Here is a 27,952-nt window from a genome sequence, read left to right on the forward strand (position 1 = left end):
GTGAGGGAATACATTGTATATATCTACAATAGTTTTGCTACTGTTGTACCAGTGGATACACCCTGATTGACAGTGCATTATTTTAGCTTGTGAGGGCCACAGATAGGTGAAACTCTTGATGAAAAGACAATTATTTTTAATTACAGAATTAAAATGCTAAACATGATTTAAAAACAATCCACAGATAATGCTCTCAAAAGTCACTGTGAAAAATGAAATGGTCCAGTGAATAATCTTAAACTAATCCAGAAGCTAGTTAACAGCACAAAAGTAACTATTGAGTGTGTTATTTATTTGGTGACATTATTTACCAGGTGAAGGAAAACGCAAGGTGCAGTGGAGCCCACTGTAAGAGTTTTTATTAGGGAAGGGAAAAGGTGGAGGTGGGTAGGCCTACCAAAAAGAAAGGTGCAGGGGGGAGGGGGGAGAGAGAGATGTGCACTACCTCTGTTGAGAGGGAGAGAGAGCCGGGAGTGGGTAGAGCCTGCTTTTATAGGTCACCTCGTGTATGTGTATATGGGTTTACACAGCTACACCATGCATGTGCATAGATTACGTGATCACTGATCACGCTGTGAACAGATTACATAGGACACAAGGCCCTGGAGTGACTAAGCATTTTGCCTGATTGCTGACAGAGCATGTGCAGTCATGTGACTCCAGAGGTAGCTAGGAATAATAACATTCCACCTTTTTTTGTTATTGTAAAAAGTAAGGGGTTAGGGGTGGTGGGTGATTGGGAATGGGGGTACCGTGTCTCTTAAAACTGCTTCCAGCTGACTTGGTGGGCACTGGTTAATTTTTGGGGGTGGCTGGGGAGGGCCGCTTCTTGAGGTAGCCAGATGTTCTGAGGTAGCTGATTGTCTTCGCTGTTGTTTTGAGCCCTGTGGAATCGTCCAGCACTGCTTGGATCTGACAGCTTGGATCTGACAGCTTGGACCCGACAAGCTGAAGTGGATCTGACTGTCCAGGTGGGTCCAAGCCGACTCCCTGGAACTCAAAAGTATTTTTAAGTTTACAAAGGAGACAAATTTTAGACATATTAAGAAGCAACCAAAGGGAATTTAAAATCCTGAGCTGGTAGCTATGATATTATAGTGTTTAGTAGTCTGCTATCAGTATTTTATTGGTTAGTGTTAAAGTTTTGGAGTCATATATTGTTGCTAGAGTTTTCCTGCCTGGCCCACAGTCAGGACAAATCTCTCTCACCCACCAGTCCCAAGCCGCTCAAACCCGATCAAGTAAACACAGACACTTATATTGATTACAAACTGTATGGCCGTGGCAGGCTTCTTGTTAACTGTTCTTACAGCTTAAATTAATCCATTTCTATTAATCTATACCTTGCCACGTGGCTTGTGGCTTACCAGTACTTTACATCTTCCTTGTCCTGATGGCGGCTGGCAGTGTCTCCCCTCCAGCTTCCTGTTCTCTCAATTTTCCTCTCTGTTAGTCCCGCCTATACTTCCTGCCTGGCCACTGCCAATCAGTGATTTATTCATTGACCAATCAGCAACACATTTGACATACAGACCATCCCACAGCACCTCCCCTTTTCTTTTCTTAAAAAGGAAGGTTTTAACCTTTACACATCTCCAAAGTCAGCTTGGTATATTTGGGAATTTGGGCGTAGCTTCTCTTACTACTTCCTGCTGGAGGGGGGCGCTGTATCTTTTGGGGAAACAAAGAAAATTTTAGGATCATGGAGTAGTCCGTGAGGCTGTATCATCTGAGCCAGTTGCCTTGAAACGGTTCTGGATGTTGGATCATCTGGGCCATGGTGTCATCGGAGACCTTTCAGGTGGTCTTGGCTGGTCAAACCTAATGTGTCTTAATCTGGAACAAATCCATAGCCTCTTGCTTTCTGTGGAAACAAAAGAGACTCTTTTCCAAAGCAACATATCCTTACATCCAAATTTTGAAGTCAAAGTATCTTTAAAATATACATACTGGTTTAACTCAGTTTCCTTTATGAGACTCTTAATCTCAGGGTCGTGGGTTCGGGCCCCACGTTGGGCGCCATTTGTTGCTAGAGTTTTCCTGCCTGGCCCACAGTCAGGACAAATCTCTCTCACCCACCAGTCCCAAGCCGCTCAAACCCGATCAAGTAAACACAGACACTTATATTGATTACAAACTGTATGGCCGTGGCAGGCTTCTTGTTAACTGTTCTTACAGCTTAAATTAATCCATTTCTATTAATCTATACCTTGCCACGTGGCTTGTGGCTTACCAGTACTTTACATCTTCCTTGTCCTGATGGCGGCTGGCAGTGTCTCCCCTCCAGCTTCCTGTTCTCTCAATTTTCCTCTCTGTTAGTCCCGCCTATACTTCCTGCCTGGCCACTGCCAATCAGTGATTTATTCATTGACCAATCAGCAACACATTTGACATACAGACCATCCCACAGCAATATATCAAGAGAAAGAGAGAGAGAATTCTGGAACATACTTTCTTTTTTCCACTGTTATCAGTTAGGCTTCCTATCTTTACTTGAGACAAACCTTAAGGCACCTGTTTCCTTTCATTACCTCTATATCACCTCAGCATCCAGGACACACAGGTGATCGATTGCTGAGGGCATTTAACAGTCATAAACTGTTATATTAAAGTCTGTTTTTGCAAAGTCCAAACCCTTTTGAGTCTGGGGTGTGAATACCTCTGGAGTGTTACTGTTTCTTACCGCCTGGGTGTATTTGATGGTCCTTGCGCCTCCGACTCTGTGGCTGATGGTGGTCCTGTGACGGTTAGCTGAGTAGTTAATTAGAAATTTGAATATGTTATTAGACATACAGAGGGAAACTGATGAAGCAGAATGTGGTTGGTAGATACAGGAGAACGTGGAGGGAGACTTAGGAAGAAAAACATATGGGGTTCCCAATCCAGTTGGATTGAGTCCAATTGTGGGATGACACCTTATTCTTCTGGAATTGAAGACAAGTCAGTTGATCTCTGTGTCCTCTGGAACTCAGGAGAGCAGGGCTCTGTTTGTGTCACTGTGTATGAGGAGGAATTCCCCTGGGTTGGGGGTGGGGTAAAAGGCTAGGAGGAGGAGGAGGAGAGGAGCTGCTGGTGAGTCTGGGGTCTGGCAAATGGGGGGAGCAAATGAAATGGAAGCTCCTACCTTGGCTAAAAGTTCTCTTCCCATAAAGGGCACAGGACAAGTTGGCATGACCAAAAATGTGGGTAAGAGGGATACCCCTGAAAATACAATTAAGTGGTGGGGTCTGATGAGGTAGGTAAAGTTGTCTCCATACCACAACAATAGGGAGAGGACAAGGAGAGGTGGGTCCCCAAAACTCCCTCAGGACCCAGTTAGTGGTCCTGGTGTCCACAAGGAAAAAAGTGGATCGCCCCAATGCTGTAATGGCTCCCTGTGGGAGATGACAGTTGTTGGGCCAGAGCCTGTCATCCACGGCCAAGCCTAGAAGGTCAGCTAGAGGGTGATCTGTGTTTGATGTCCCCATGCCATGAGGTGCACGGGGGCAGTTGACTGACCAATGTCCCTCTTGGTGGCACTTTGCACATGGCCCCAGTGGCCCATGTGGGGCAGGGCAAGTATGAGCCCAATGGCCTTCTTGGCCACATTTAAAACAAGGACCCGGGGGGCCCTCGGGTGGCTGGTCAGATGGCCTTAAGCAGCATTTGATATTCCTGTTTACAAGCTTTTTCATCTCTCCTGTGGTATACCTTAAATGCCAGCACTAAGACTTCTGCCTGAGGGGTCAGAGGCCCTCTCTCCAGACACTTATGTTTGGCCCTAATGTCAGGGAAGCTCTGCAAAAAGAAATGGGTCATAAGGAACTGTCTGCCCTCTGGGATCTCAGGATCTAGATTAGTATACTGTAAGAGGGCCTTTGTAAGTCGCTCTAGAAATTGAGACAGATCCTCTTGTCTGTCCTGAACTATGCCTTGAAGTTTTTCATAGTTTACTGGTTTGAGGGCAGCCTTACGAAGACCTGCTGGGAGGCATGTCATAACTTGATCCCTAGATAGGGAGCCACCTGGGGTGTTATAATCCCACTGCGGATCACGATCAGGGACCGCCTCAGCTCCGAGAGGATGTGCTGCATTAGTCTGGTGGACCTCATCTGCATGTCTCCTAGCCTGTTCCCAGATTCGTCTGCACTCCTCAGGAAGTAGGTTGCTAGTTAGGATCATGTATATATCATGAAAGATGAAACTATAGGATTGGGAGATATTTTGAAATTGTTTAATAAAAGAGGTAGAGTTGGACGTATAAGAACCCAGTTTCTTTTCTATCTGAGAGAGTTCTGCCAGTGAGAAAGGGACATGTACCTTAGTTAGTCCATCTACCTCGGCTGCTTCTCACAAAGGGAAGATGGCCATGACTGTCAGGTTGGTTTGACTGGGGTGGGATTCCTTAGCAGCTTGAGAATGCATGGCAGGAGGAGTAAGATGGGAGCCAGAGTCATGTGGTTGGAGCGGCCCAGGACCAGAGGGGAGGAAGGGGCTGGAGGAGCCAAAGGAACAGTCACTGGAAGAGAGGAAGGAGCTGGAGGTTGGAAAGGTGAGGGTTCATTAGCAGGGTCTAGAGTGCAGTGAGAGGTTCCTCTGATTCAGGTTGCACAGCTAGGAGCACGAGCGCAGGTGAGCAGAAATCAGGGAGAAAGGGTTTGGAGCTGAGAGAGAAAAGGCTTGGATACAAGGTAACTCTCTCCATTTGTCCACTCACTGACAGAAGAGATAACTCCTGTAGAATATCGGGGTCCAGTGAGCCATTTAGGTGCCATTTTTATTGTTATCTAAGGGATATTTAGGCCATTTTTTTAGTGAAGAGGTGGATAAGCTTGGAAGTCTGTAAGTAGGGCATTAAGCTGAAAGGTCTGAGGGTTTCTAAAAGACATCCCATAGGATATGGGAAGCTTATGGGATTGGAGGCCTTATTTCCCATGGCTACAGGAGAGAGAAAAAAAGACAAAAATGCAATAAAAAATTAAATGGGATCCAATGCCTATGATATCTCAGGCATCCCAGAGATTAACTGAGGGTCAATAAAAGCACAAGTCACTCAGTATTCCATTGAGCAAAGAGCAAGGGCTGGCGTGGTAGCCTGGGGTCTGAGGGATAAGAATGCACAAAAATGGGGCCTCAGACCGCAGCCATGGGGAATGGCCAGGGGTGATAGTCAGTGATCAGAGCCGACTGTAGCCACTAAAGACCTTGGACGGGGGTACCCTCAGTTCCAAAACCACCAGAGGGATGCCGGACGATCGACAGGGAACTGTTTGTGCTGACTGGTTAAGGGAAAACTCACCAATCGAAGTAGCTGGTGTTGTGCGAAGTAATCCGGCAGCCAGGCAGATGGAAAGTGGGCAGTTGCAGATGAACCAACCTCGGTTCAGGATCCCGGTGCAGGGCACTGTGAGGGCCTGTTTGGTTATGGCACCAATGTTATTTATTTGTCTGCATTATTTACCGAGAGTGAGAAAATACTAGGTACAACAGAACCCACTATAAGAATTTTTTTAGGGAAGAGAAAGAGTGGAGGTGGATAGGCTTATCGAGAAAGAAGGTGGGGGGGGGAGAGACAGAGAGGGGAGAGGTGCACACTACCTCTGGAGAGAGGGAGAGAGCGAGGAGGGGTGGAGCCTGCTTCTGTAGGTCACCTCACACATGCGTATATGGGCTTATGTGACTATGCCACACTCGTGCACAGGTTATGTGACCACGGTCTGCATGGATTATGTAGGACATAAGGCCCTGGAGTGATTAAGCATTTTGCCTGACTGCTGACAGTGCATGCGTGGTCATGTGACTCCAGAGGTGGCTAGGAATAATAACAGAGTGTAGTCCAGACCCAGAAAGAGGATAAGACATGCCTGATGCTATTTTATGTTATAGGCTAGATAATGGTCTTTAGTGTGAATCACCACTTTCCATGAAGATGACAGAAAGAAATGAATTCTTCCTCAAAAAACCTTTGTATAAACCTTCAAGTTATAACCTGAAGATGATTTTGCCAAAAGAAGCACTACTTGCCTTTCTTTTTAAAGATTGGGCTGTTTTAATTGTGTATATTAGAGCGTTTACCTGTGTGTATGTGTGCTTGGTTCCTGAGGACCCGGAAGACATATCAACTCCCCCTAAAATCTGAGTTATAGACAACTGGCAGTCACCATGTGAGTGACAGGAACCAAACCTAGGTCCTCTTCAAAAGTAGCAAGTGCTCTTAACCACTATGCCATCTCTCCAACTTCAATCATTCTCAACTGGTCATTCACCAAACACTTAATACTGTGCTTATTATGTATCTCTGAGACCACTAAATCATTGTGAGATAATAACTCTCAGAGATGAACTCAGAAGCCACCAAAGAAAGTACTAAAGATAAATGTAAATTAGGCTGGACAATCTAAGAACAAGAATAGGATCGGACAGAGCATGTTGTAGTTAAAAACGAGTGCAAGATTCACGTAGACCTCAGTTTGGGTCCTGAAATTTTTCACGTAGTAATATTTACATAACTCAAATTCATTCCGACTAAATCCCCTTCTTTTTAAATTGTTAAAAAAGGTCCACTTTATTAGGTTAAATTCAAAGGCATGGTGTAAAACACAAGAACAGTTACTGGAGTGGGTGCTCAGAAAAACATATATGGAGCAAAAGGCATGCATATAACAATTTCTTTCATGTATGATTGAAAGAAAGAACTGTGGAGAAAATACACAGAGGAGTAGATAGAGGGAGGGTCAGTACCTAGCAGATGCCCAGATCTTAGTCAATCCCCAGTAACACTGAAATCCCAGAAATATAACATAATAAGTAGCAATAAAAGATGAAAGTCTGATGCCACAATGCCAGAATAGGTAAGTTAGCTTTCTGGGTACTCAGGTATATTCTGTTGATCACAGCTTATCTTTCGGATCCCATGTTCCTAAATCACAGTTCAAACCTCTGATCAAAACTGGGTAAAACGTTTTGACCTTACCCAGTCCTCATACACTGACCCTTCAGCATCTGTCTCAGGCTTCTTTCCTATAAGATGCATCTGCTTGTGAAACGTATCCCCATGAGCTGCCTCAGACTGCTCCAGCTTCCCCACTTGAAAGAGCACTTCACTTTACACTGCAGTTATCACAGCTGGAGATGCTTGATGCCCTTTGCTGAATTCATGGGACGAAAATAAAAAGGGGAGAAATGCTGTCGTTATTTGTATGTCTTTATACACATGTGGGAAGCAGGGGATCTAAGAAAACTTAGTTTTTCACCTTTCCCCTCTATTCTGCACCGATTTTTGTAAATTTCTTCCTTCTAAAACCACACATTGTCAAGCAAAGCTTTGAAAAAGGACTTCCCATTCATTCCAATTGCTACCTTAAAAATGTTGTACTTGTGCTTTGAATGAGTCACTATACAGTGCATTCAAGAAAGGCAATCATACATCCTAAAGCTGACAAAAGAAGCGGTATTCCAAGGATAATTTTGAAACTGTTGCAGGAATGGTATTGAAAACTGACCATTCTAGCAGCCACAGTTAGAGATGGAGAGGCCTGGCCTTATGCTGTGCCGCTCTGCAGGATCAGGGGCAAAATCACCTCCAAATGTCCATGATCAGCAGCCACAAAGTGGACTAGACTAGAAACTTCAATTTTTGCAGTGATACTCAGGGATACTTAATTCAAGATGTTTATACCCTTGAATGCCAAATCATAGACCATCTTCACCTCCTTCCAAAGATGTCCATTACTAGTTCTAAAGTGGAGGGGCAGAGAGATGATGATTCAGTGCTTAAGAGTACTAGCTGCTGTTACAAAGGACCCAGGTTGCCAGCACCCACACTAAACAGCTCACAACAACCTGTAACTCCAGTTCCAGAAGCTCTGACACCCTCTTCTGGCTTCTGAGGGTACCTACATGAACGTGATGTACATACAGACACCAGGCACAAACAAGTACACATAAATTAATTTATTTTTAATTTCTAAAAGTTTTTAAAGCTTAGGTCTAAAGTGGAAAAGGCTTGTGATATTAAAAATAGTTTTTTTTAAATCCTTCCCAATCTACAGAAGACAGATCAAAATAAAGTAAGAATAGAAGATAATTGTATAAGGATGATACATGACAAATTCTAGGTGAATCGAATGGAGATTCCCTAAACCCCTCAAAGATTTTTCTTTCACCATTCCAAAAGTTACCTTTTCCAAGATTTCCATAGGAACAGTAATTACAAGAGAAAGGTTCAGGTTTCGCAACATAAATTCAGACTTTTGTAACATGAACCTATGACCAGGTTCTTACAATGTTTTTAAATGTGTACTCTAAACAGCAGCCACTCCTTTTGGGGGCAGTTTTGTTTCCTGTTTGTTTGTTTGTTAATGTAGAGGGGGTATCTAGCTTGTAACATATAACAAGTGTACGGATGTTGTGGGAAAGGAGAGAGTAGGCACTCACAGCTCAAGCATGTCACATTTTTGTTTGAAAATGCCTGCATGACTGGGGTAATGCAAACACAGGTACAACATCAGGAGAGCTCAGCTCTGATGTTTGGGTAGAGAAGTCAGGTGAGGAGGCACTGGTGTGTAATGTAGATGTATCCAACCTTCCCATCAAACAATAAACACAGAACCAATGCAAAGAAGAAAGCCAAGAGGTCAGAGCCAAGAGCCAAAACCTTACCCTTCCTCCTGCAGTGGTCCTACCTCTCCGAACCAGAGCTACCCCTGTGTTAAAGTCTTTATATAGAGTTCCTGTCCTGCCTTCTCATTGGTTGTAAACCCAACCACATGACCGCCTCCTCACAGCCTGTCTGTATAGGCCTCCAGGTTTTCCATGATTGGTATTAAGATTAAAGGCATGTGTATCCAATAATGGCTGTATCCCTGAACACACAGAGACTTACCCAGCTCTGCCTACTAAGTGCTGGAATTACAAGCATACGCTACCACTGCCCTGCTTTCCTATGGCTTGCTAATAGCTCTGACCCCCGGGCAACTTTATTTATTAACATACAAATAACATTTTAATACAAATAAAATATCACCATACTGGTGTTCTCTCTGGACCACTGTTTTAAACTGACTATAGAAATGGGTGCCTTAAATTGAGGTTTTCATACAAATTAGAACGTAGCGTGTTTAGAGTACCTTATGATGCAAGACTGTCTAACTCACTCCCAAGTGTTTTCCAGTATTCAGATAAAAGACTTAAATATCAGCCTCAAATATACTAGGTTACTTCAGAGGATTATAGCAATATAATAACACAGTATGGGGTGTGTGTGTGTGTGTGTGTGTGTGTGTGTGTGTGTGTGTGTTAACTTCCAGATATAGGAGAAGTAATCAGGCAAGTTTTTTTTTTTGGTTTTTCGAGACAGGGTTTCTCTGTGTAGCTTTGCGCCTTTCCTGGAACTCACTTGGTAGCCCAGGCTGGCCTCGAACTCACTGAGATTCGCCTGGCTCTGGCTCCCGAGTGCTGGGATTAAAGGCGTGCGCCACCACCGCCCGGCATCAGGCAAGATTTTTGCTTAAAGCTTTACTGTATTACAAATGATTCCCACAAACTGCGAAAGAGTACAGTGCTGCAAATGTACGCCCCATGATCAGAGATCAAGCAAATATTTCTGTTCACTAGAAAGAAATAAGTTCTGTCAGAAAATGTAAATGGTTTAGTGTAATTTAAGTAAATGAAGTCTAAATTCTAAAGAACTGCTATGAGTCATATAGCAGTCATACGTATAGACTTAAGCCATTTAGCCGGAGCTCAGACGTCCACCTAATGTCAATACAGCAGTTACTCAGCCACAGGCCCAGGCCCCTCCCCCACTTACTTTATTAATTTTTTTCAACAAGTGTTTACTGAGCATCTGGTGGAGGGCAGGCACTCTAACAATCTGCTCAAAAGTCACAAAACCATTTCTTTATGTTAGACACTGAACTGAACTCTAAATCTAACGTTCACAATATGTGCACATGAAACACACACACACAAAGTGAAGTGGCCAGTTAGCAGTGAGGCTGAGACTTCAGTGAAGGCATCAGGCTGTGGGGAAAGTGGCATGTAACAGCCTCAAGCCCCAAGGAACTCGAGAGGACAGGAAACCCGGAGCAAATAAATATCGTATTAAGTTAAATCACAGCGGAGGTCTGAGTCCTGGGTAGAGGTTGTTATGGCCACATGTGGCATGTTTGGGTGTGTTCTCCGTTATCAAGCTTCTTTGACAAATTTTCTCTCTCAGTTATGCAAGAAAATCAGATTTAAAGATCTCTCTATATAATTTTCTTTCTAACTAGAAGTTTTTCCTTTCTCTCTTGACATTTTTTGAGATAATTACATCTCATTTTTAGAACATATTCTTCCTAAGACATCATTTAAAGGGGTGGAAATTCAATGTTACCAAGAAAACTGTTCTCCAGGTGGGGACCAGGCAAACTGCACCACTTTCTCGCTCCGGCTGTGTCCAATTGTCCCAGTGGAGAAGGGAATAAACATTTTCTCTAAATATTGTATGAAAGGACACCAATTCAGGCATTTTGAAAATATAGCATGTTACAAAGCCAGACATTTCTCGTGTTTAAATTTAACCCATTGTCTTTGTGTTATACTTCTTTTTCATATTTATATGTGTATGTACATGGTATACATGTATATATTTGTGTTCTTATGTGGAGGCACATGTGTGTGTGTGCAGATGCATGTGCACATATGTGTATGTATAAGCCAGAGTTGACATCAGTCATCTTCCCTGGTCCTTACTCTCTAATTTGTATACTGAGGCAAGGCCACTCATTGAACCAGAACTCTGATTTGACTAGCCAACCAGCCCCATTTCTCTGGGGATCCCCAGTCTCTGCCTCCTGAGTGCTGGGATTCTAAGTAGGGAACCAGAGTGAACTCTGGTCCTCATGCCTGCTCAATAAGGGCTTTATCCCTGGGCCATCTCCACAGCCTCCTGGGTTACAGTTTTATTTGAAATACAGAAAAGATTAGTTTGTTCTCTTGAGAAGCTCACAATATATTTGATTATGGGAGAGTAATTTTAAAATTCATACAGAAAGAAGTATGAATGAGAAAGACAATGAATGCCAAAGAAAAGAAGCCATATATGTATGTAGCAGGTTTTCTTTGGACTGCCAACCAGCCTCCAAATAAAGACACAGACTTGTTATTAGTTATGAATGCTCGGCCTTAGTTTAGGCTTATCCCACTAGCTCTTATAACTTAATTTAACCTGTTTCTCTTCATCTATGTTTTCCCTCGGGTGTTTTTACCTTTCTTTCATTCTGTATGACCTACTTCCCTGTTTCCTCTGTGTCTGCCTGGCCCCGGGAGTCTCCCTCTCTTTCTCCCTTGTTCTCTCTCCTCTCTCAAGCCCAGATTCCTCCTCCTACTTATTCTCTCTGCCCACCAGCCCCACCTATCCCTCTACTGCCTAGCTATTGGCCGTCCAGCTTTTTATTAGACCAATTGGGTGTCTTAGGCAGGCAAAAACAAATGTAACACATCTTTACATAGTAAACAACTGCACACACCTTTATACAGTTAAAGTAATGTTCCACAACACATGTGAAATCAAAGACAAGAACTGGTACTTCCAGTGGAGAACCAGGCATGGAGCAAGGAATGTGTGTGCTGGCCTAGAAGGATGTTTTTCAAGTGTTATCGGAAAGAAAGAACATATCGAAGCATAGGGAATGTTGACTAAAACTGTACAGTGGAAAGATGGAGTTTCATGTGATGGAAGAGGGGTGCATTGAGATAGAGTCAGGGATTAGGAAGTTGTTAGAATGAATGAAAGGATGACTAAGTGCCTCTGCCAATCCAGCTTGATAGATCACAGATCTTTTTCTCTTTCCTATATGTCTTTTTCTCTAAGAATACAAGTTACTGACATCACTTAGTACAACAAGAAAGTCACTCAGGCTTTGCAAAATGGGACGATGAGATGCTAGTGCTGTGCTGCCTTGCAAACATTATTAGGAGCAGGAGATATGGCTCAGTGGTTAAGAGCACTTATGGCTCTTATATAGGACCAGAGTTTGGTTCGCAATATTCACTTCAGGCTCAAAATAGAAATTCTGGCACACAGAGAGGAGAGAATTTTATAAAGAATAAATTCGTATTTTTTTCACCTGCTTATTTCCAGGGACATAGAAACCCTTTCAGGGTGGCACAGGTTTGGGATTTCTAAGCAGCAGATAGATATGCTTGGTGACCTGACAATGTCCCTTGAAATCTTACAGTTCAACAATGCAGCCCCTCTGTGTGAAGAGACTAAGCTGTGCGGCAGTGGCTGAGAAGCACAGGGCAGCTTGACAATGGACCAGCGTTCTGGAAGAAGTTATTTATTCCCGTTGTGTTCTCTTTACACAAAGCCACAGAGAGTCAGATGCATGCACCAGGCAGAATAGAAATTAATTTGTTTTACCCGTGAAAATTTAAGTTCCTGCACACTAAGCTACTGTACTTACCTTTGACACGTTCATTCTCAAAGGCTGACTAAGATTTCGGCTGCTCTGCCTTTTATATAAAGACGTCTTGGGTGCTTTTAAAAAGGCAGCGCTCACTTGATTAAGCAGGCTCTTGTTGCTGTCACTGCATTCCTCAGAATGTGGGCTCTGCTGCCAATTTTCATACACTTTGCAGTGCGGACTTATCACGGCATCTCTGGGGGGGATTTCCCCAGCAGGCTTCATCCTCTGTCCATTCCCGGTTTCCTTCATCTGCTTGCTTAGTTCAATCTTCTGGAACATGAAGAAGTGATCTAAGACAGAACAATGGGAAACTTAAGCCTCCTTTTGAAAAAGTCTTGGATATGTATTCATATGTTGGCTTTAACGAAATCTTTTCCCTTTTCTCTGTTTACCTGTTTATGCTCTAATACATGGCCTAGACACACTAAAAATCATAAGTACCAATTAAGTTTGTCTTCAATTTTCAATTTCCCTTTGAAAGCTGATATGATTGATGAGTGTTACAATATCACATGTGTTCCTGGACACTCAGTGTTGTGCTGGGGCTGGAAGTCACATGGGAGGGAAGTCCCCACAGAGACTTCACCAGGCTCTCTTTAGGAACAGACATCTCTGCTGCATGTCAGCTCTGAAAGACTAGATGCCTCCCACTCCTGCCTCACACAAGAGTGTGCTTCTTTTCTTGGATCTGACTGGAGATGTTCAGCTGGTGATGGCTTCCCAATGCTTGAAAAGGAGGGACCCTGAATTTCTAAGAGAAATGGGATCTGTGGGGAAGGCAGGAGGAATGTGTAATGAACTCACTCCTCTGAGGGTGATGGTGAGGAGGAGAAGACCACAGCAAAGGAGATGGGGGAAATGTGCAAGCTGGGGACAGCTCTGCAGGAAGCAATGCAGCAATGGAGAAGCCATGATGAGATGATGAGACCATTCAGAATTTACTTGGTAAAGCCATTTTCCACTTACAATAGGGACCAAAATTTCCAAAATACATCTAGAAACCCAGACATGCATTGCCCTGAGCAAACATCTCTGTATTGTGGTGCCAATACTTGTTTTTAATGAGAGTGTGTGTTGGATTTTGTGAGACATTCAACAGCATCCCCAACCTCTAACTAGATGCCAGTAGAAAGATGTTCTTACACTCCTATACCTTTTCATGGACTGCAAAATAATGTGTCAAAATGTAAAACTGCTTGCCACCAAACCTCATTCCCCAGCACCCACATTTGGAAGGAGAGAACCCACTTCCACAAGTTGTCATCTAACCTCCACACATGTGTGTGCATGCAAACACACACACACACACACACACACACACACACACACACACACACACACACACACATAAATAATAAATGCTTAAAATATTAAAAAGGTGTCAAGAATTCTTCTCAGAGTCATATTTAATTGGTCTGTGTTATATCTCAAAATTAGTATGATTTTAAAGACCCTGGGGTTATTTTAGTAAGTTTAATGATCAGTTTGGGAAACAATTAATGAAAACCTATTATGTGCTCAGCATTGCCTAATGAGAGTACAAAGATGAATGAATCATTTTCTTTGTTCTATAGAAGTTTAGGATCCAGTGAAGAGACTGGCACACAGTGACAGTCTTACAATGCACTGTGATCAGTTTCCTCACAGTGAAATGCAGAGCACATTGTCAGCACAAAGGAGGGCTTGGCAGCATAGCGACATACATTCTTCTGAAATGTGTTCAGCACTCGAAAGTCTCACATTTGAGAACTAGACATTCATAACCATAAAAGACGTTAGATAGAAGGATAAAATCTCTAGTCATCAAGATTTGAAAATTAGAAGTTGAGACATAGTTTTTAAATTTAACTGTAATTAAAACTAATAATTTATGCTCATTAGATAGCTGTTAAGTAAAAAGGTCGGCCACAGAGTGGCAAAAGGTATTTGCCAAAAACATATTTAAAAATTACTCATGTCCAGAATAACATGGATGTATAGGTAGATAGGTAGGTAGGTAGGTAGATAAAAGATGATATATATATGATATGTACATATATATAGAGATAGATCTTGGCAGATAGATGATTTCTGTAAATCAAATTTAAACATAGGTGAGACTGCAAAAGGCACTTCTTACAATAATATTTCCAAGTGTTTACTCTGGAACTGTAATTACAGGTGGTTGTTCTCTGCCATGTGGGTGCTGAGAATCAAACCAGGTCTTACGGAAGAACAACAGACAGTGCTCTTAACTGCTGAGCCATGTCACCAGCCCTCAGTATTTTGTTAATAAAAGCTTCTGTGGCTGTCTTCCTGCAGATACTTTCTATAGGAACTTTCTTTGTAGGTCATAGTAGCATCCTCTGTCTATAACTATATCATGTTAAAAATGTCCTGGAAGTAGTACTCCTGTAGCAACCATCAATTAATGACAAAAAAAGTTGTCCCATCCAAGCTGACCAGTGAGCTGTGGTATTATGCCACAGTTCCCCTACTTCCAATGGATCCTCAAGGACTCATTGAGACCTGACCTACTTGTCCTCAGCAATCACTCCCTCATCAATGCATCCTGTTTGGAATTCTCTCCTTTTCCTCTTTTTTCAATAGCATGAACAACCATAGAAGCTTTATTATCTCTCAGATCATCTACTCATCTACTCAAACTTAAATTTCATGCAAGCATACAATGTATTTTGATTGTATTCATACCATATCATATAATAAAATACTAGATAACGTCTTAAGTGAACCAAGCAGCCTGGCATGCATACTGGTGTATATCTGAAATCGTAGCACCCAGACAGCTAAGCCAGCAGAATTGTGAGTTTAAGACCAATTTGGGCTATGTAATCAGACCCAGCCTCAGACGAATAAAATAGCAGGCACTAACTATATCTTTTCATCAATGCATGAATAAATCTCACAAAATTTTAGCCAAAAGAAAAATCAGTACCAACTAATACTTTACAATATCATCATTTAAATGAGCTTCAATATCAGGCAAAAACAGCATGTAGTTGAGGATGAATTACATTTTCCCTCCCAAAAGCTATGCTAAGTTTATAACGCTCCTTCCTCAGAATATGACCTTATTAGGGAAGAGAGAAGTTACCTAAGTTAAAATGAGTTCATTAGTGTGGACACCAATCCAATATGGCTAGTTTCCTTATAGAAAGGAAAGTCTGATCACAAATACAGAGACACAGGAAGAGTATACTGCATTTGTTCGAAATTGAGTGATGGATCTATAGGCAAAGAGACAAAGATTTCAGGGGAGTTACCCCACCCAGAAGAGAGGACTGAAAGAGGCCACCCTTCACAGCCTCCGGAGGAATCAGGCCTGCTAACCCTTGACTTCAGATGACTGTGAAACAATAAATCTATAATTTCAAGCCACCCATTATGCTGATTTTGTGACAGCAGCTCTAGCATGCTGATACACTTACATCAGAGATTAGGATGGTGGCTGCCCTTGAGTAAAAAGGAGAGTCAAGTGATAGGGACAGGAGCAAAGGAAAAGAAAATATACATCTTAATAGTCATGATGTGATAGTTGTGTGTTCATTTGTAGTGAAATAATTTATACTTTATATCAATATTATTATATCTCAGTGAAAGGGTTTTATAACTAAGCACCCATTAAATCCGACACAAAAGGGTCACTATCTACAAAATGAGAAGGACAAGAGTCTGGTGGAAAGGGTAAAAAAGCATGCCAGTAGAATCAGCTCACCTTCAGCTCACTTCTAATCAGTGAGTGACCACTCTGACAGCTTATATGAGTAAAACCCTAGTAGGTAATCTCTGAGACGGCCCTCAGTTTGGGGCTGAGCTCCCACCTTTCTGTACCTGCTCCCGCTTTTCCTCCACCTTGTCTCTTCACTCTCATTCTTAGTCTAAAATCAGATTGCTCCTTCCTGAATCAAGCTCATACAGTCTTGGCAGCGCTGTGGAATCTACAGGGGAAGCCTAAGAAAGCCTTCCACGAAGCCTGGGCATGCTAACTCTTCAGGAAATCTAATAAGGAAGTCCCATTCAAAGGCCACTGTGCCTCAGTGTCTTTTCTCAGACACTTTCACTGTCCATGTTAGGGTCTAGTTGAACATTCCCCACATGGTAGACTGAGTCCAGGACAAAGTGGCCCTGGACCCCAGCTGCTCCACTGGGCCGAGAACCACGAGAATGGCTTCAGCATTCCTGCTCCTCATCAGAAAGTTAATTATTGACAGCCAGGGTCTCCTTCATTGTTTCTAATCATCTTGCTGTCTGGTGTTTGTAAAGAGTTTGTCTGCTCTAGCCAAAGGAGTTTGGCTTCTTCACCTCTGACCTCTGCCATGGTCTGTGGAGGGAAATGACATTTTCTTCTTCTTAACATTGTCTTTGCTGCAACTCATCAGATAGGTTCACAGCCACTTAGTGAGGCTCCAGTTTCAAAATCGGAGCCGTGTTGCTGTCAGTAGCTTTTGCCATCTTAATTAGTATTTACTGGTGTGAACCTGAGCAATGAAGGCGATGTAGCTTTACTGAAGGCTTCCTAAGAGCCTTATTACTGTCTTACCTTAATTGGAGTACTGAGAGAGAGAGAGAGAGAGAGAGAGAGAGAGAGAGAGAGAGAGAGAGAGAATGAACCAATTTAATTTTCTCTTACTATTGCCCTGTGATGTTTCTAAGAAATAGACTTGACCCATCTCTATCAAATGGGTCCTAGGAGGGCTGGTTGCCTTGGTACTAAAACTTACAAGTAAATCCACTTGGAACTCAGCTCAGTACTAGTTGACTAACAAGCTACTCCAAAAACCACTGTCTTGACCTGAGGACAGATCAGTGTCTGAAAATGAAGGACTCGCTTTGCAGCATTAGAGGGAGAGGGGGATAGGGATTGTGCTCAGGAAAAGGCAGTGAGTCTTTAAAAAAAGTATTCCATCTTCCTGTTTGTTATTCTTTGCCCCGCTTAGTCTGGATTCTCTCATGCTGTTGCAATACAATGAAGGGTGAAGTGATTTATTTTTCCATGTCGAATGTGCTTACTCCCCTGGTGAGATCCCACTTGAGAAATAGCAAACTCCCCAGTTTTCCCACACTAAAGAACTATGCAATTGATTGTTAGATAATCGTGGTTCCAGTTCACTGGGTCTTAACTATCTCCCTCGTGAGTCGTTTGACCTGGAGGCAACTCTGACTGTATCGGAAGGTGACAGAATCCATATACAAGGACCTCAGCTGTTCTGCCACTGCATGTCACGTCACTTCAGGATGGAAGGGTTTGCTTTGTCTCACCGCCCAGTCCAATGTATTTGAAACCAAGGTTCCAGGACAGGGCTACCCTCACAGCGGAGTGTTTGTCAGATACGCTTCACCTTTTTCTTCTAGAATCTCTTTTTGTTCTTTTTCATGCTGGTACAAACGTAGCATTGTGTATTTCAAACTAAGAATCAGGGTGCTTCTGACAATAAATTTGTTGGGGTTTATAAAGTATTCATTTGAAGGACTTTAAGGTGTTTTTATGGTTAAAGGATTTAGACATTATACTATATTTTGTTATATATTTTATAGTTTAACAAATTTAGTAAAAGGTGAATTTTTTATTAGGGAACAATTTCTACTAGGGAGATAATTTAGTCAGCAAAGTATTAATTATGTAAGCATAATAATCTGAGTTCAAACCCAGAATTCATCACACTTGTAATCTCAGAGCTATGATCCTAGCGTTGGGGAGGCAGAATCAGGAGAATCCCCAGGACTGCTGACTCCAGGGTCAGGGAGAGATCCTATCTCAAAATACACGATGGAGAGGAATTAAGGGAGATCACTGCTCTCTACCTCTGGCCTCCATACATGCATAAATATGTACACACAAACATGCATATATATGTACATACACGCACATACATGAACATACATACACAAAGAAAAATCCACAAAAAGTATCATTTGTTTAGTCACTACACATTTTCAAAGACTTGTTGAAATACTTTCATTATTTTCCAAACTATTTGCCTTTTAAGTGTTTTTTTACTTGATCTTCCTTGACTATTCTATTTAATTGTGTAACTTCTTATCCAAATTAAATCTGTACATATTTATGTGAATACAGCACACTTAAAAGGAAGAATAAAATTATCTTCCCTCACTTTCTCCAAGCCCAGTCCACCACCCACATGTGGGCACTTCTTTGCTGGAAAACAAAGTGATCCATTTTTTATTATATCCCCTTCTTTCCTCATAACATTTTGACCAAACTCTGAGAGTTTTCTTATATTCATCTTTCAATACTTACACTGAATTTCTGTTTTTGCTATGTCATTTCACAAAGATGATTTTCTGTGTGTTTGTGTGTTTGTATATACTCAGGCACAGGTGAGTGGGGGAGCACATGTGTGGAGTCCAGATCCTTTGGTGTCATGCCTCAGGAGCTGTCCACTGTGCAGTTTTGAGACAGGGTCTCTCACTAGCAAAAGTTGATTCTTGATCTCTGAATATCTTTTGAAGGCTTTCCCACCTGTCTCATAGATATCATATTTGTGATTACAGAGCATATGTGAATAGGTAATGCAACCATGTTATTAAAAATCTAAACTGTAAAATAAAAATGTACCTCCTGTCTTTGCCACCAATCTGTTTACTTTCCATCTCCTGGCTAATATAGCCACTGTTCTTAGTTATCATTCTCGAGCTCCTCTATTCATAGAAAAAAAGGAGCAAATAACTTTATGGTCCCCACTCCCATAAAATATAGCTGATCAAATATTTTGTTTTTCCACACAAAACAATGCAACTTTTAGGTTTCCTTTCTAATATGTCCATACTACACAGGGCATACATGTCCTCATTCTTCTCACATCTGTGTAACATTTTATTTGTTGTTAATGAACCCAACTGATGATGACTGAGTCATTTCCAAGTCTCTTTTTTATAAATAATACTTCAGTAAACACATAGCCTAACTGATCTTTAGAATACATTCCACCAATGGAAACTGCCTAGCCAAAACTTGGATACATCTGTAATTTTGAAAAAGATTCTGACCAGTTGTCCTCCTTTAGAAGTATACTAACTTTTACACACAAAAGCATGACAAGAGAGAGTGCACCCAACTACAGCCTCATTAGTAGAGCATGTTACAAGTGAGAAATGATTTTACTGTGTGTATTCGTTTCCTATTACTACTGAAACAAATCACCACAAAATTGGTGATTTGGAGAGACGGTGAGTTCGACTCTCTGGTAGGCAGATGTAGGGAGAAGGACCACAGCTAGGTAATAAAGGTGGTGAGCTTCGAAGATGGTCGGCTTCTTCCTCACCCTTCTGACCTAAGACAAAAGCCTGGCAGCTTAAAACAAACGCCTTGAGTTTTTTTTTCTCCCTCCAACATGCCCTCTCCTGATAAACTCAACACGTTCAAGGCCAGATCAGGATCTATTACACAACAGTTACTGCCCAACCAGTCTTTCCATATTTCTGCAAACTGACCAACCCTAAATTAGGGAGGAAAACCTTTCAAGGCTTTAGAAATCCTCAGCCTTCAAGAAGAGACTGGATTTCTGAGATTTCCCTCTTTGACACAGTGCCTGCACACCTAAGACTCAGGGAACATCACAGAAGAGTGGACAGAAAGACTGTAAGAGTCAAAGGACCAGAAGTCTGCTATATGAGGTTATGTCGCCTACATATGACAGGGAAACTACATCCAGGATCCCGCAACAATGTCTACCTAAACAAGAACTAAGTAATATGAAAAGAGGAAATTTTAATGGGCTTCACCCATAGACAAAGAACCATAAGCAACTAATGATTGACTGCTGAGAGAGATAGAATTAGTCTTTCGGGGATGAGCCCCCTAATTGGGTAGTCAATACCAAGTGGTCAGCCCTGAATTCATATACATACATGCAATGCAGGGTGTGTGTGTGTGTGTGTGTGTGTGTGTGTGTGTGTGTGAGAGAGAGAGAGAGAGAGAGAGAGAGAGAGAGAGAGAGAGAGAGAGAGAGAGAGAATACAACAATAATCAAAGAAAAGGGGGTCATGATTTCAGAGCAAGTAGGGGAGGGACATGGGAAAGGCTGAAGGGAGAAGATATGAGAGAGGTTTGATAAAGGAAAGGGAAAGAGGAAATAATGTAATTATATTTTAATTAAAGTTAAAATTTCTTAAGGAGAAAAAGTTTCCCTTCTCAGTTCATAGTCTCCATCGAGCTCTATTACTTCAGTGTAATTCTTCTGAGACATTTATTAAATACAAACCAAGATGTAATAAGAATAAATTGTATAGAAAGTTGTTTTAGAAATTGTTCATGGCGACAGTAGATGCATCATCAATGATAGTTGGGAAAGAAGAAGTAGTTCAGATGTTCAGACCAGCTGCTCTCCAGGGCTTTCCGGAGATGGAAAGGGACAGGATCTAGAATATACCATTGTTTGAGAGCGTCCTACCCTCTATACTTAAAGTAAAGCCCACTTGCAAATATCCTACATACTATTGTATGTATAAGATATCTAACCAAGCATGGCAACACATCCTTGTAACCCCAGCATTCAGGATGCTGAGGTAAGAGAATGCTGTGTGTTTAAAGCTAGCCTGGGCTACACAGCAAGGCTGTATGCCAAAAACTACAGATAAACTATAAATAAATTTCAAATTTTTCCTATGCCAATCATCAGAAATGTTTAAATGCACGTATTATACATTTACAGTGAGATCTCATTTCAAGGAGAAAATTTTTTCTATTAATTTTATATTGTCATGAAAATAATTAAGATGATAAAAAATTTAGTGATTGTATATAAAAGTATGAAATGAGACATGAAGTTCTGCCCAATTCCTGTTACAAAGCTTTCAAGAAAACAGTATTTCACATCACACAGAGAACAACTATGTGTTTGCCAATGCTTTTCTGTTCTGTAACATGCTCCCTTGAAGTAGCACTGTGTTATGTTCATTATTACCACTGACACTTGGCACCTGTTAGACACTCAGCAATCTGAAGTGAGTAAATTTATGAATGCATAAGCACTCTGGAAGCTTTTGATGTGTGGCTTTCAATGGTAAGTCATAACTAGGTCAGCCTTGGTCTCTCTCGTCCCTGTGACTTCAGTTCTGCTGAGTGTATGGCAAAAGGGATTGACTGATGACATATGAGACACCTAAACAAGTGTTCTTTTCTTTTCTTCCATTCTGTGTATCAAAGCTCCATTCAACCCAAATAAAGGAGCAGACAGCATTGTGAAGTTTGACACTTTCGGAGACGGGATGGGAAGATACAACGTGTTCAACTTCCAGCACATAGGTGGCAAGTATTCCTACTTGAAGGTGGGCCACTGGGCAGAGACTTTATCTCTAGACGTGGACTCTATCCACTGGTCCCGGAACTCAGTCCCCACTTCCCAGTGCAGTGACCCCTGTGCCCCCAATGAAATGAAGAATATGCAGCCAGGGGATGTCTGCTGCTGGATCTGCATCCCCTGTGAGCCCTACGAATACTTGATTGATGAGTTCACCTGTATGGATTGTGGGCCTGGCCAGTGGCCCACTGCTGACCTATCCGGATGCTACAATCTTCCAGAGGATTACATCAAATGGGAAGATGCCTGGGCAATAGGCCCCGTCACCATTGCCTGCCTGGGTTTTATGTGTACGTGCATAGTTATAACTGTCTTTATCAAGCACAACAACACACCCTTGGTCAAAGCATCGGGCCGAGAACTCTGCTACATCTTGTTGTTTGGCGTTAGCCTGTCCTACGGCATGACATTCTTCTTCATTGCTAAACCATCACCTGTCATATGTGCGTTGCGCCGCCTTGGGCTTGGGACCTCCTTTGCCATCTGTTATTCAGCTCTGCTGACCAAGACAAACTGCATTGCTCGCATCTTTGATGGTGTCAAGAATGGCGCTCAGAGGCCCAAATTCATCAGCCCCAGTTCTCAGGTTTTTATCTGCCTGGGTTTGATACTGGTGCAAATCGTGATGGTGTCAGTGTGGCTGATCCTGGAGGCTCCAGGCACCAGAAGGTATACCCTTCCAGAGAAGCGGGAAACAGTCATCCTCAAATGCAATGTCAAAGATTCCAGCATGTTGATCTCTCTGACCTACGATGTGGTTCTGGTGATTCTATGCACTGTGTATGCCTTCAAAACAAGGAAGTGTCCTGAAAACTTCAATGAAGCCAAGTTCATAGGCTTCACGATGTATACCACCTGCATCATCTGGTTGGCATTCCTCCCTATATTTTATGTGACATCGAGTGACTACAGAGTAAGTCTTTAACTGCTTCCTTCTTTTCTTTCATTTGGCTTGCTTCTTTCCTTTGTTCTTTTCATCTGTCAATGTTTTGTTGGGTAGGAGTTAGGGAAGACTCCTTTTATTTCATCCCAGGAATGAATCAAATGATTACAATGCCATGATTAACTTCAATATGATATGAGGAAATTAATTCACTATGCTTTAAGACATTCAATTAGTGTTTAATTTGTTCAGAGCACTGTGCCAGGCACAGAGGGGAACACAGATATAACTGATGGGTCATTCAAGTCGTTGATGATACAGTGAGGAATAGAACATAATACACACACACGAAAACATCTTAATTAAATTTAAAAGGCAATTGACAAGAGAATGAGACTTCATCACTAAAACCCTAATGAGAATACTTGAAATTAGACACAAGAGGACGTCTGTAATAGATGGATCTATAAATTAAAGTACAATTGTAGCATTAAGTCAAGATCAGAATAAAGATCTAAAACTTTTATTCATGCTTCATTACTTCCCTGTGATGGATTAAAGCACAATCCACTGTGCCTTTTCTAAGCCTTTAGTTATATATACACAAATATACTGTATATAATTGTGCATGTCTATGTGCCATTGAACTGATGAAAATTTTATTACACATGTATGAGTAGCCTAATTAAGTCATTATTTATAGAGTTCAAATTTATGGACTTCCATATAATTACCATATCTTATGGGGGAAATGTCATCATCCTATCATAATTTCCCAGGTTGTTGAGACATTCATAAGTTGATTTTGCTTTACTAATTCTAACAGTAGTGTCTTCAGTGAGTAATAAGATTTCACCCTCCCCCTTCTGGCAGTTGGTTTTTATTATCTCTACTTTTTAGGTCATCATAGATCAGTTATCCACAAGCCTGTTTCTTTGTTATACCATGATTTCACAAAATGAAATAGTCCATAGGTAATAACTATTCCCGAATCTTCTGTTTACCAGTACTTACATCGCCCCAAATCTACGAAATTGCATCTCAAAAGGAGGGCACAAACCTCAGACAGGGAAAAAACAAACAAGCAAACAAACAAAACACATTCAAGCTGTCTATGGCACATCATGGCGAATATTATTAATAGCAATAGATTGCATTCTTGAGAGTATAAAAAAGTATATTTCATTTGTTCTCCCCACAAAAAGGTAAGTATGTGAGGTAACATGTGCTTATTAATTTGATTTATCATTTCTATAATGTTTTCAGATTTCAATACATGTTATATACATATACATGCACCATGATTAACTTCAATATATGAGAAAATTAATTCACTGTTTTAAAATACATATGTAATATGCTTTAAAAATATATATATATAATTTCCACCAAGTAAAATAATGTTTTAAAGGAAGAAAAAACTAAAGCACAGGTTAAGAGCCTGACAAAGGTGACTGTCTCTAATTCAAACAATTCACAACTATATGAGTGAAATCTATGGACTGTATGCAGTCATATTCAGTACAAATGAGGAACATAGGTTCAATGTTAGAATAATGGTTAGATATTTTTAGTGCTTAGTACTTTAAGACAACATATAAAAAATTAAAAATCACTAAGAGAGATAGTATCATAATTCGATAGGCAAAATCAAAGGCAAAATATGTGAACCACAAAAGAGTTTGAACAGTCAGAGTTTCAGAATTAAATAGAGAAGCATTATTGATATTTTTAAAGCCCCTAACCTTAACTGTTGTCCTTATATTTACACTCATCCCATGGATGAGTGTGGACAACTGATTTTTTTAATGTTGTTGCTATATTGTCCTTAGTCTGCTTTAGAGTACTAGGAATGAGAATCAGTGCAATGGTAATTGTGCTGCCCTGGACATCTGAGTTTCAACTTCTCATCCTCAGAAGAGCTACTTGCTTTATAAAGTAAAACAGAAAATGTTACCAAAAGTAAATATAATAACATTATAAAATTCTGATCTTTTTGGAGAAGTTAGCTTTTACTTCTCATGCACAAAAACTTGAGTTTGTCCCTTGTATGAAAACAATACAGTAGAGTACTACCTAGATAGAATTATCTGAAGACACCAGAAATGTCACTACGCTGTAGAAGTCATATGGTAAATAGGGCAGCTGTGAAAGAAGGCAGACTATAGATGTGACTCTAGAGTTCTGACAAAGTTCAAATACAGTAAAATCCAAATTTCCTCATGTTGATAATCCTAAAATTTAAACATACATATGTCAAATCATGAATTATTTTTTAAAGAACTGTCACCCTCATTTTGCTGATGCCCACTGCACAATGTCTACTGCAGAGTGAGAAGCAGCCAAACTTCCAAGTTCTACGAGCCAGGCAGAAGAAACCGCAAGCACCAATACTCTCACGCAGAAATGTGTTAGGGTAGAAAGGCATGGGCAGCTACAGTTTAATACATAAACGCAAGAGTTACTTGATCTAAGAGGTTGGCTGGGGAGTTAAATCACGTAGGGCTCTGTAGGACACAGAAACAAATATAAATTTTATTTTCTATAGAAAAGGAAACCATTGGAAGATTTTTAGGTGAATGATCATGGTCTCATATCATAAAGCAGAAAGCAAAGGCAAGAGCAAGGACAGCGGTCAGCCTGCTTGGTAGGACAGAGGCTGTGGCCGCTGCAACCAAGTGTTTTAACATTTAAGGAGGTTAGACATGAACACAGAAACCATCCAGAATTCTGAAAGGCTTTTATACTGTCTGCAGTCTACGAAAGTAACCTGCCACAGTGCCAGGGACAAGGCAGAGCACATGTGACTACTGTTTCAGATGCAAAGGACTTTATCACAACCACAGCAGCAGCTGGTGCCAGCATCTGTGCAGGACCCCAGGTTCCAGTTTCTAGAAAGCAATGCACACTGGGCTTAGGGACACCTGAATGTGTCCTGATTGCGACAGGCCCAACTTTGCTGACTTGATTGAATAAACCAAAGCACAACACTGTTAATGAGCCCACTCCTAGTTTAATTATTAGGATTGTCCTCATCACAAATTTTAGCATTACTTCTGATTTTAAAAATATGGCATTAAGGGCTGGAGAGATGGCTCAGTGGTTAAGAGCCCTGGCTACTCTTCCAGAGGTCCTGAGTTCAATTCCCAGCAACCATGTGGTAGCTCACAACCATCTATAATGAGATCTGATGCTCTCTTCTGGCATGTGGGCACACATGCAGACAGAGCATTCATACCTAAAAAAAAAATACATAAATAAGTAAAATTTTTAAAATGTGGCATTAAAATATAATTTCTCTTAATGACTGAGTTTCAGTGTCCCCTTCAATTTGCATCTAAAATAAATGCCTTACCTTTGGCCCAGCCCTGCCTCTCCAGTGAAAGAGCGAGGTAAGAGGATGATTCCCGCCAGTATGACATACAAATTCTATTTCCTCCCCTCTCTTGAGTTCCCAGCACACTGCATCTGGGACAGGTAGACTTCTGCCACCCTCCAGGATGGAGAGAACTTGGCCCTCACCTTCAATGTGTTCTCCTAAAGCAGCTAAAATCACGGTGGAGAGTGTGGTGGAAGCAGGTATTATGGAGGGACAGTACGGGCCCCATGCCAGTAAGCAAGACACGTTGGCTTCCAGAAGCCACTTGCAGCCCGACTGAAGGTCCACTGCTTCTGTGCACCTGAATGTTCGAATTGGCCAGGCATGGTGGTACATGCCCATAATGCCAGCACTGGGGAGGCTGAGGCAGGCTGAGGGTGGGGTCTGGAGTCTAATCTACATGGCAATGCCCTATATAAAAAAAGAAAGAAGACAGCAGTGTCGTAACTTTCCGGCTTCACGGCTGAGTAAAATAGTTGGTAACTTTTCTCCCAGAAGCCTGCAGGAATGTGGCTTCTAAGGCAGTTCTAGCTTCATTTCTGCATGACCCCGTTGTCAGCAATAGAGCCTTAGTCCTGGTGGGAAGCCAAGAGCAATAGCAATAGCTTGCATTGTTATTTCTGAGACTTCCTTGAGCAGCAATTCAAAGGGAGATAGGTATCCCACATCTGTCACTGAGATTTTGGTTTAATAACCTATAGCTTCAAGGAGCATTATCTCCCATGTAGGGTACCTCCATTCAGATTTAAGGCCCACTCCACAAGAGGGAACTCATGCCTGGTACTGGAAACCTGGCCAAGAATGCATGGCTGAAGAGATCATAGGTCTCCAGGTGAACTTATTACTATTTTTTGCTAAATGGACATAGTATCAAGCTACTCTCTGAACACTTATCTTTATACCTATGGATTAGTGTGGCTCTCAAACCTGCTTCTTTCAATAGGTGACAGTTATATAGAGACTCACAACTGGGCAAAGTGGAAAGAATGAGTGACTGTGGAGTTCTGGGGTCTAAATGGGACATCTGTATCACACACACACACACACACACACACACACACACACACACCCCAAGACTCAGAAAACATTGTGGAAGAGAGGAAGACAATATTTAAGAGCCAGAGTGTGAGGAATGCTGCTACAAAACACTGTCTTTTGGACACACAACCAGTACAACCGTGAACTCATTGCAGCTGTGGTTGTCTGCACACGACCTGCACAAGCCTGGGAGAGGGGCTCATGAGGTTCCAGCCCTCCCTCAGGGTCTGCTGACAGCCAGTGGCTGCCGGGAGAAGACTTGTTGCTTTCTTCAATGGGGTAACCACTGAAAAGCTGTTTGGATTCCAGTAAATCGTCTTCCACCCCTGTGCATGCAGCTACTCTATCTAAACTAAGTGGGTCACACACAGCAAAGACATGAGAGTAGGAAGACACTTGTTTAAAGTCTCAGAAGAAGAGGGAAGGCAAACAAGGCCAGGAAACACTCTGGAAGAAGAGTAAATACCTACGTACATGGATTAACCGACAAAGAATAAAAAATAATTTTTAAAAAGAAAAAATAAATGAAAGAAAAAAGAAGAATAAACCCAATCCAGGTAAGAGCACAAATACCAATGAGTGTCTTGTCTGTGGATATCCTAGAGTTTCCCTGTCCCAGAGAAACGTACTCAAGTAGACCAAAGCTCCTTTCTGTGTCCAGATTCCACTGCAAAGACTGAAACTTTTGTCAATTTGAAAAGTTACCTTTAAGGGATGAGTCTTGAGAGAGCCCTCTGTGGCCTTCCATCTGTAACAAGTACCAAGTGCCCTGTACTCACAAGTACCAAGTGCCCTGTACCCACAAGTACCAAGTGCCCTGTTCCCACAAGTACCAAGTGTGCTGTACACACAGTACCAAGTGCCCTCTACTCACAAGTACTAAGTGCCCTGTAACCAC

The 27,952-nt window shown here is 41.6% G+C and overlaps 2 protein-coding genes across 4 annotated transcripts in view; one reads left to right on the plus strand and one right to left on the minus strand.

Moving 5' to 3' along the window:
* The window catches only part of Grm3 (glutamate metabotropic receptor 3), a 216,541-nt gene that overhangs the window by 171,623 nt on the left and 16,966 nt on the right, over positions 1–27,952 (plus strand). For all 3 annotated transcript variants that reach the window (XM_052722253.1, XM_052722252.1, XM_052722254.1), the window contains one exon: positions 21,601–22,667. In XM_052722253.1, the coding sequence (XP_052578213.1) occupies positions 21,601–22,667 (1,067 nt within the window). The remainder of the gene's footprint in view (positions 1–21,600; positions 22,668–27,952) is intronic.
* On the minus strand, positions 39–20,293 carry LOC128100128 (uncharacterized). Its single transcript, XM_052722255.1, has 4 exons — positions 12,432–20,293; positions 5,279–5,393; positions 2,684–2,751; positions 39–990 (listed from the first exon to the last, which is right to left on the minus strand). The coding sequence occupies exons 1-4, from the start codon at positions 12,711–12,713 to the stop codon at positions 796–798; spliced, it is 660 nt and encodes a 219-aa protein (XP_052578215.1). The 5' UTR covers positions 12,714–20,293; the 3' UTR covers positions 39–795.

Source organism: Peromyscus californicus, unplaced genomic scaffold (assembly GCF_007827085.1).
Source record: "Peromyscus californicus insignis strain IS unplaced genomic scaffold, ASM782708v3 Scaffold_6__1_contigs__length_162567912, whole genome shotgun sequence".
Classification (NCBI taxonomy): Eukaryota; Metazoa; Chordata; class Mammalia; order Rodentia; family Cricetidae; genus Peromyscus; species Peromyscus californicus.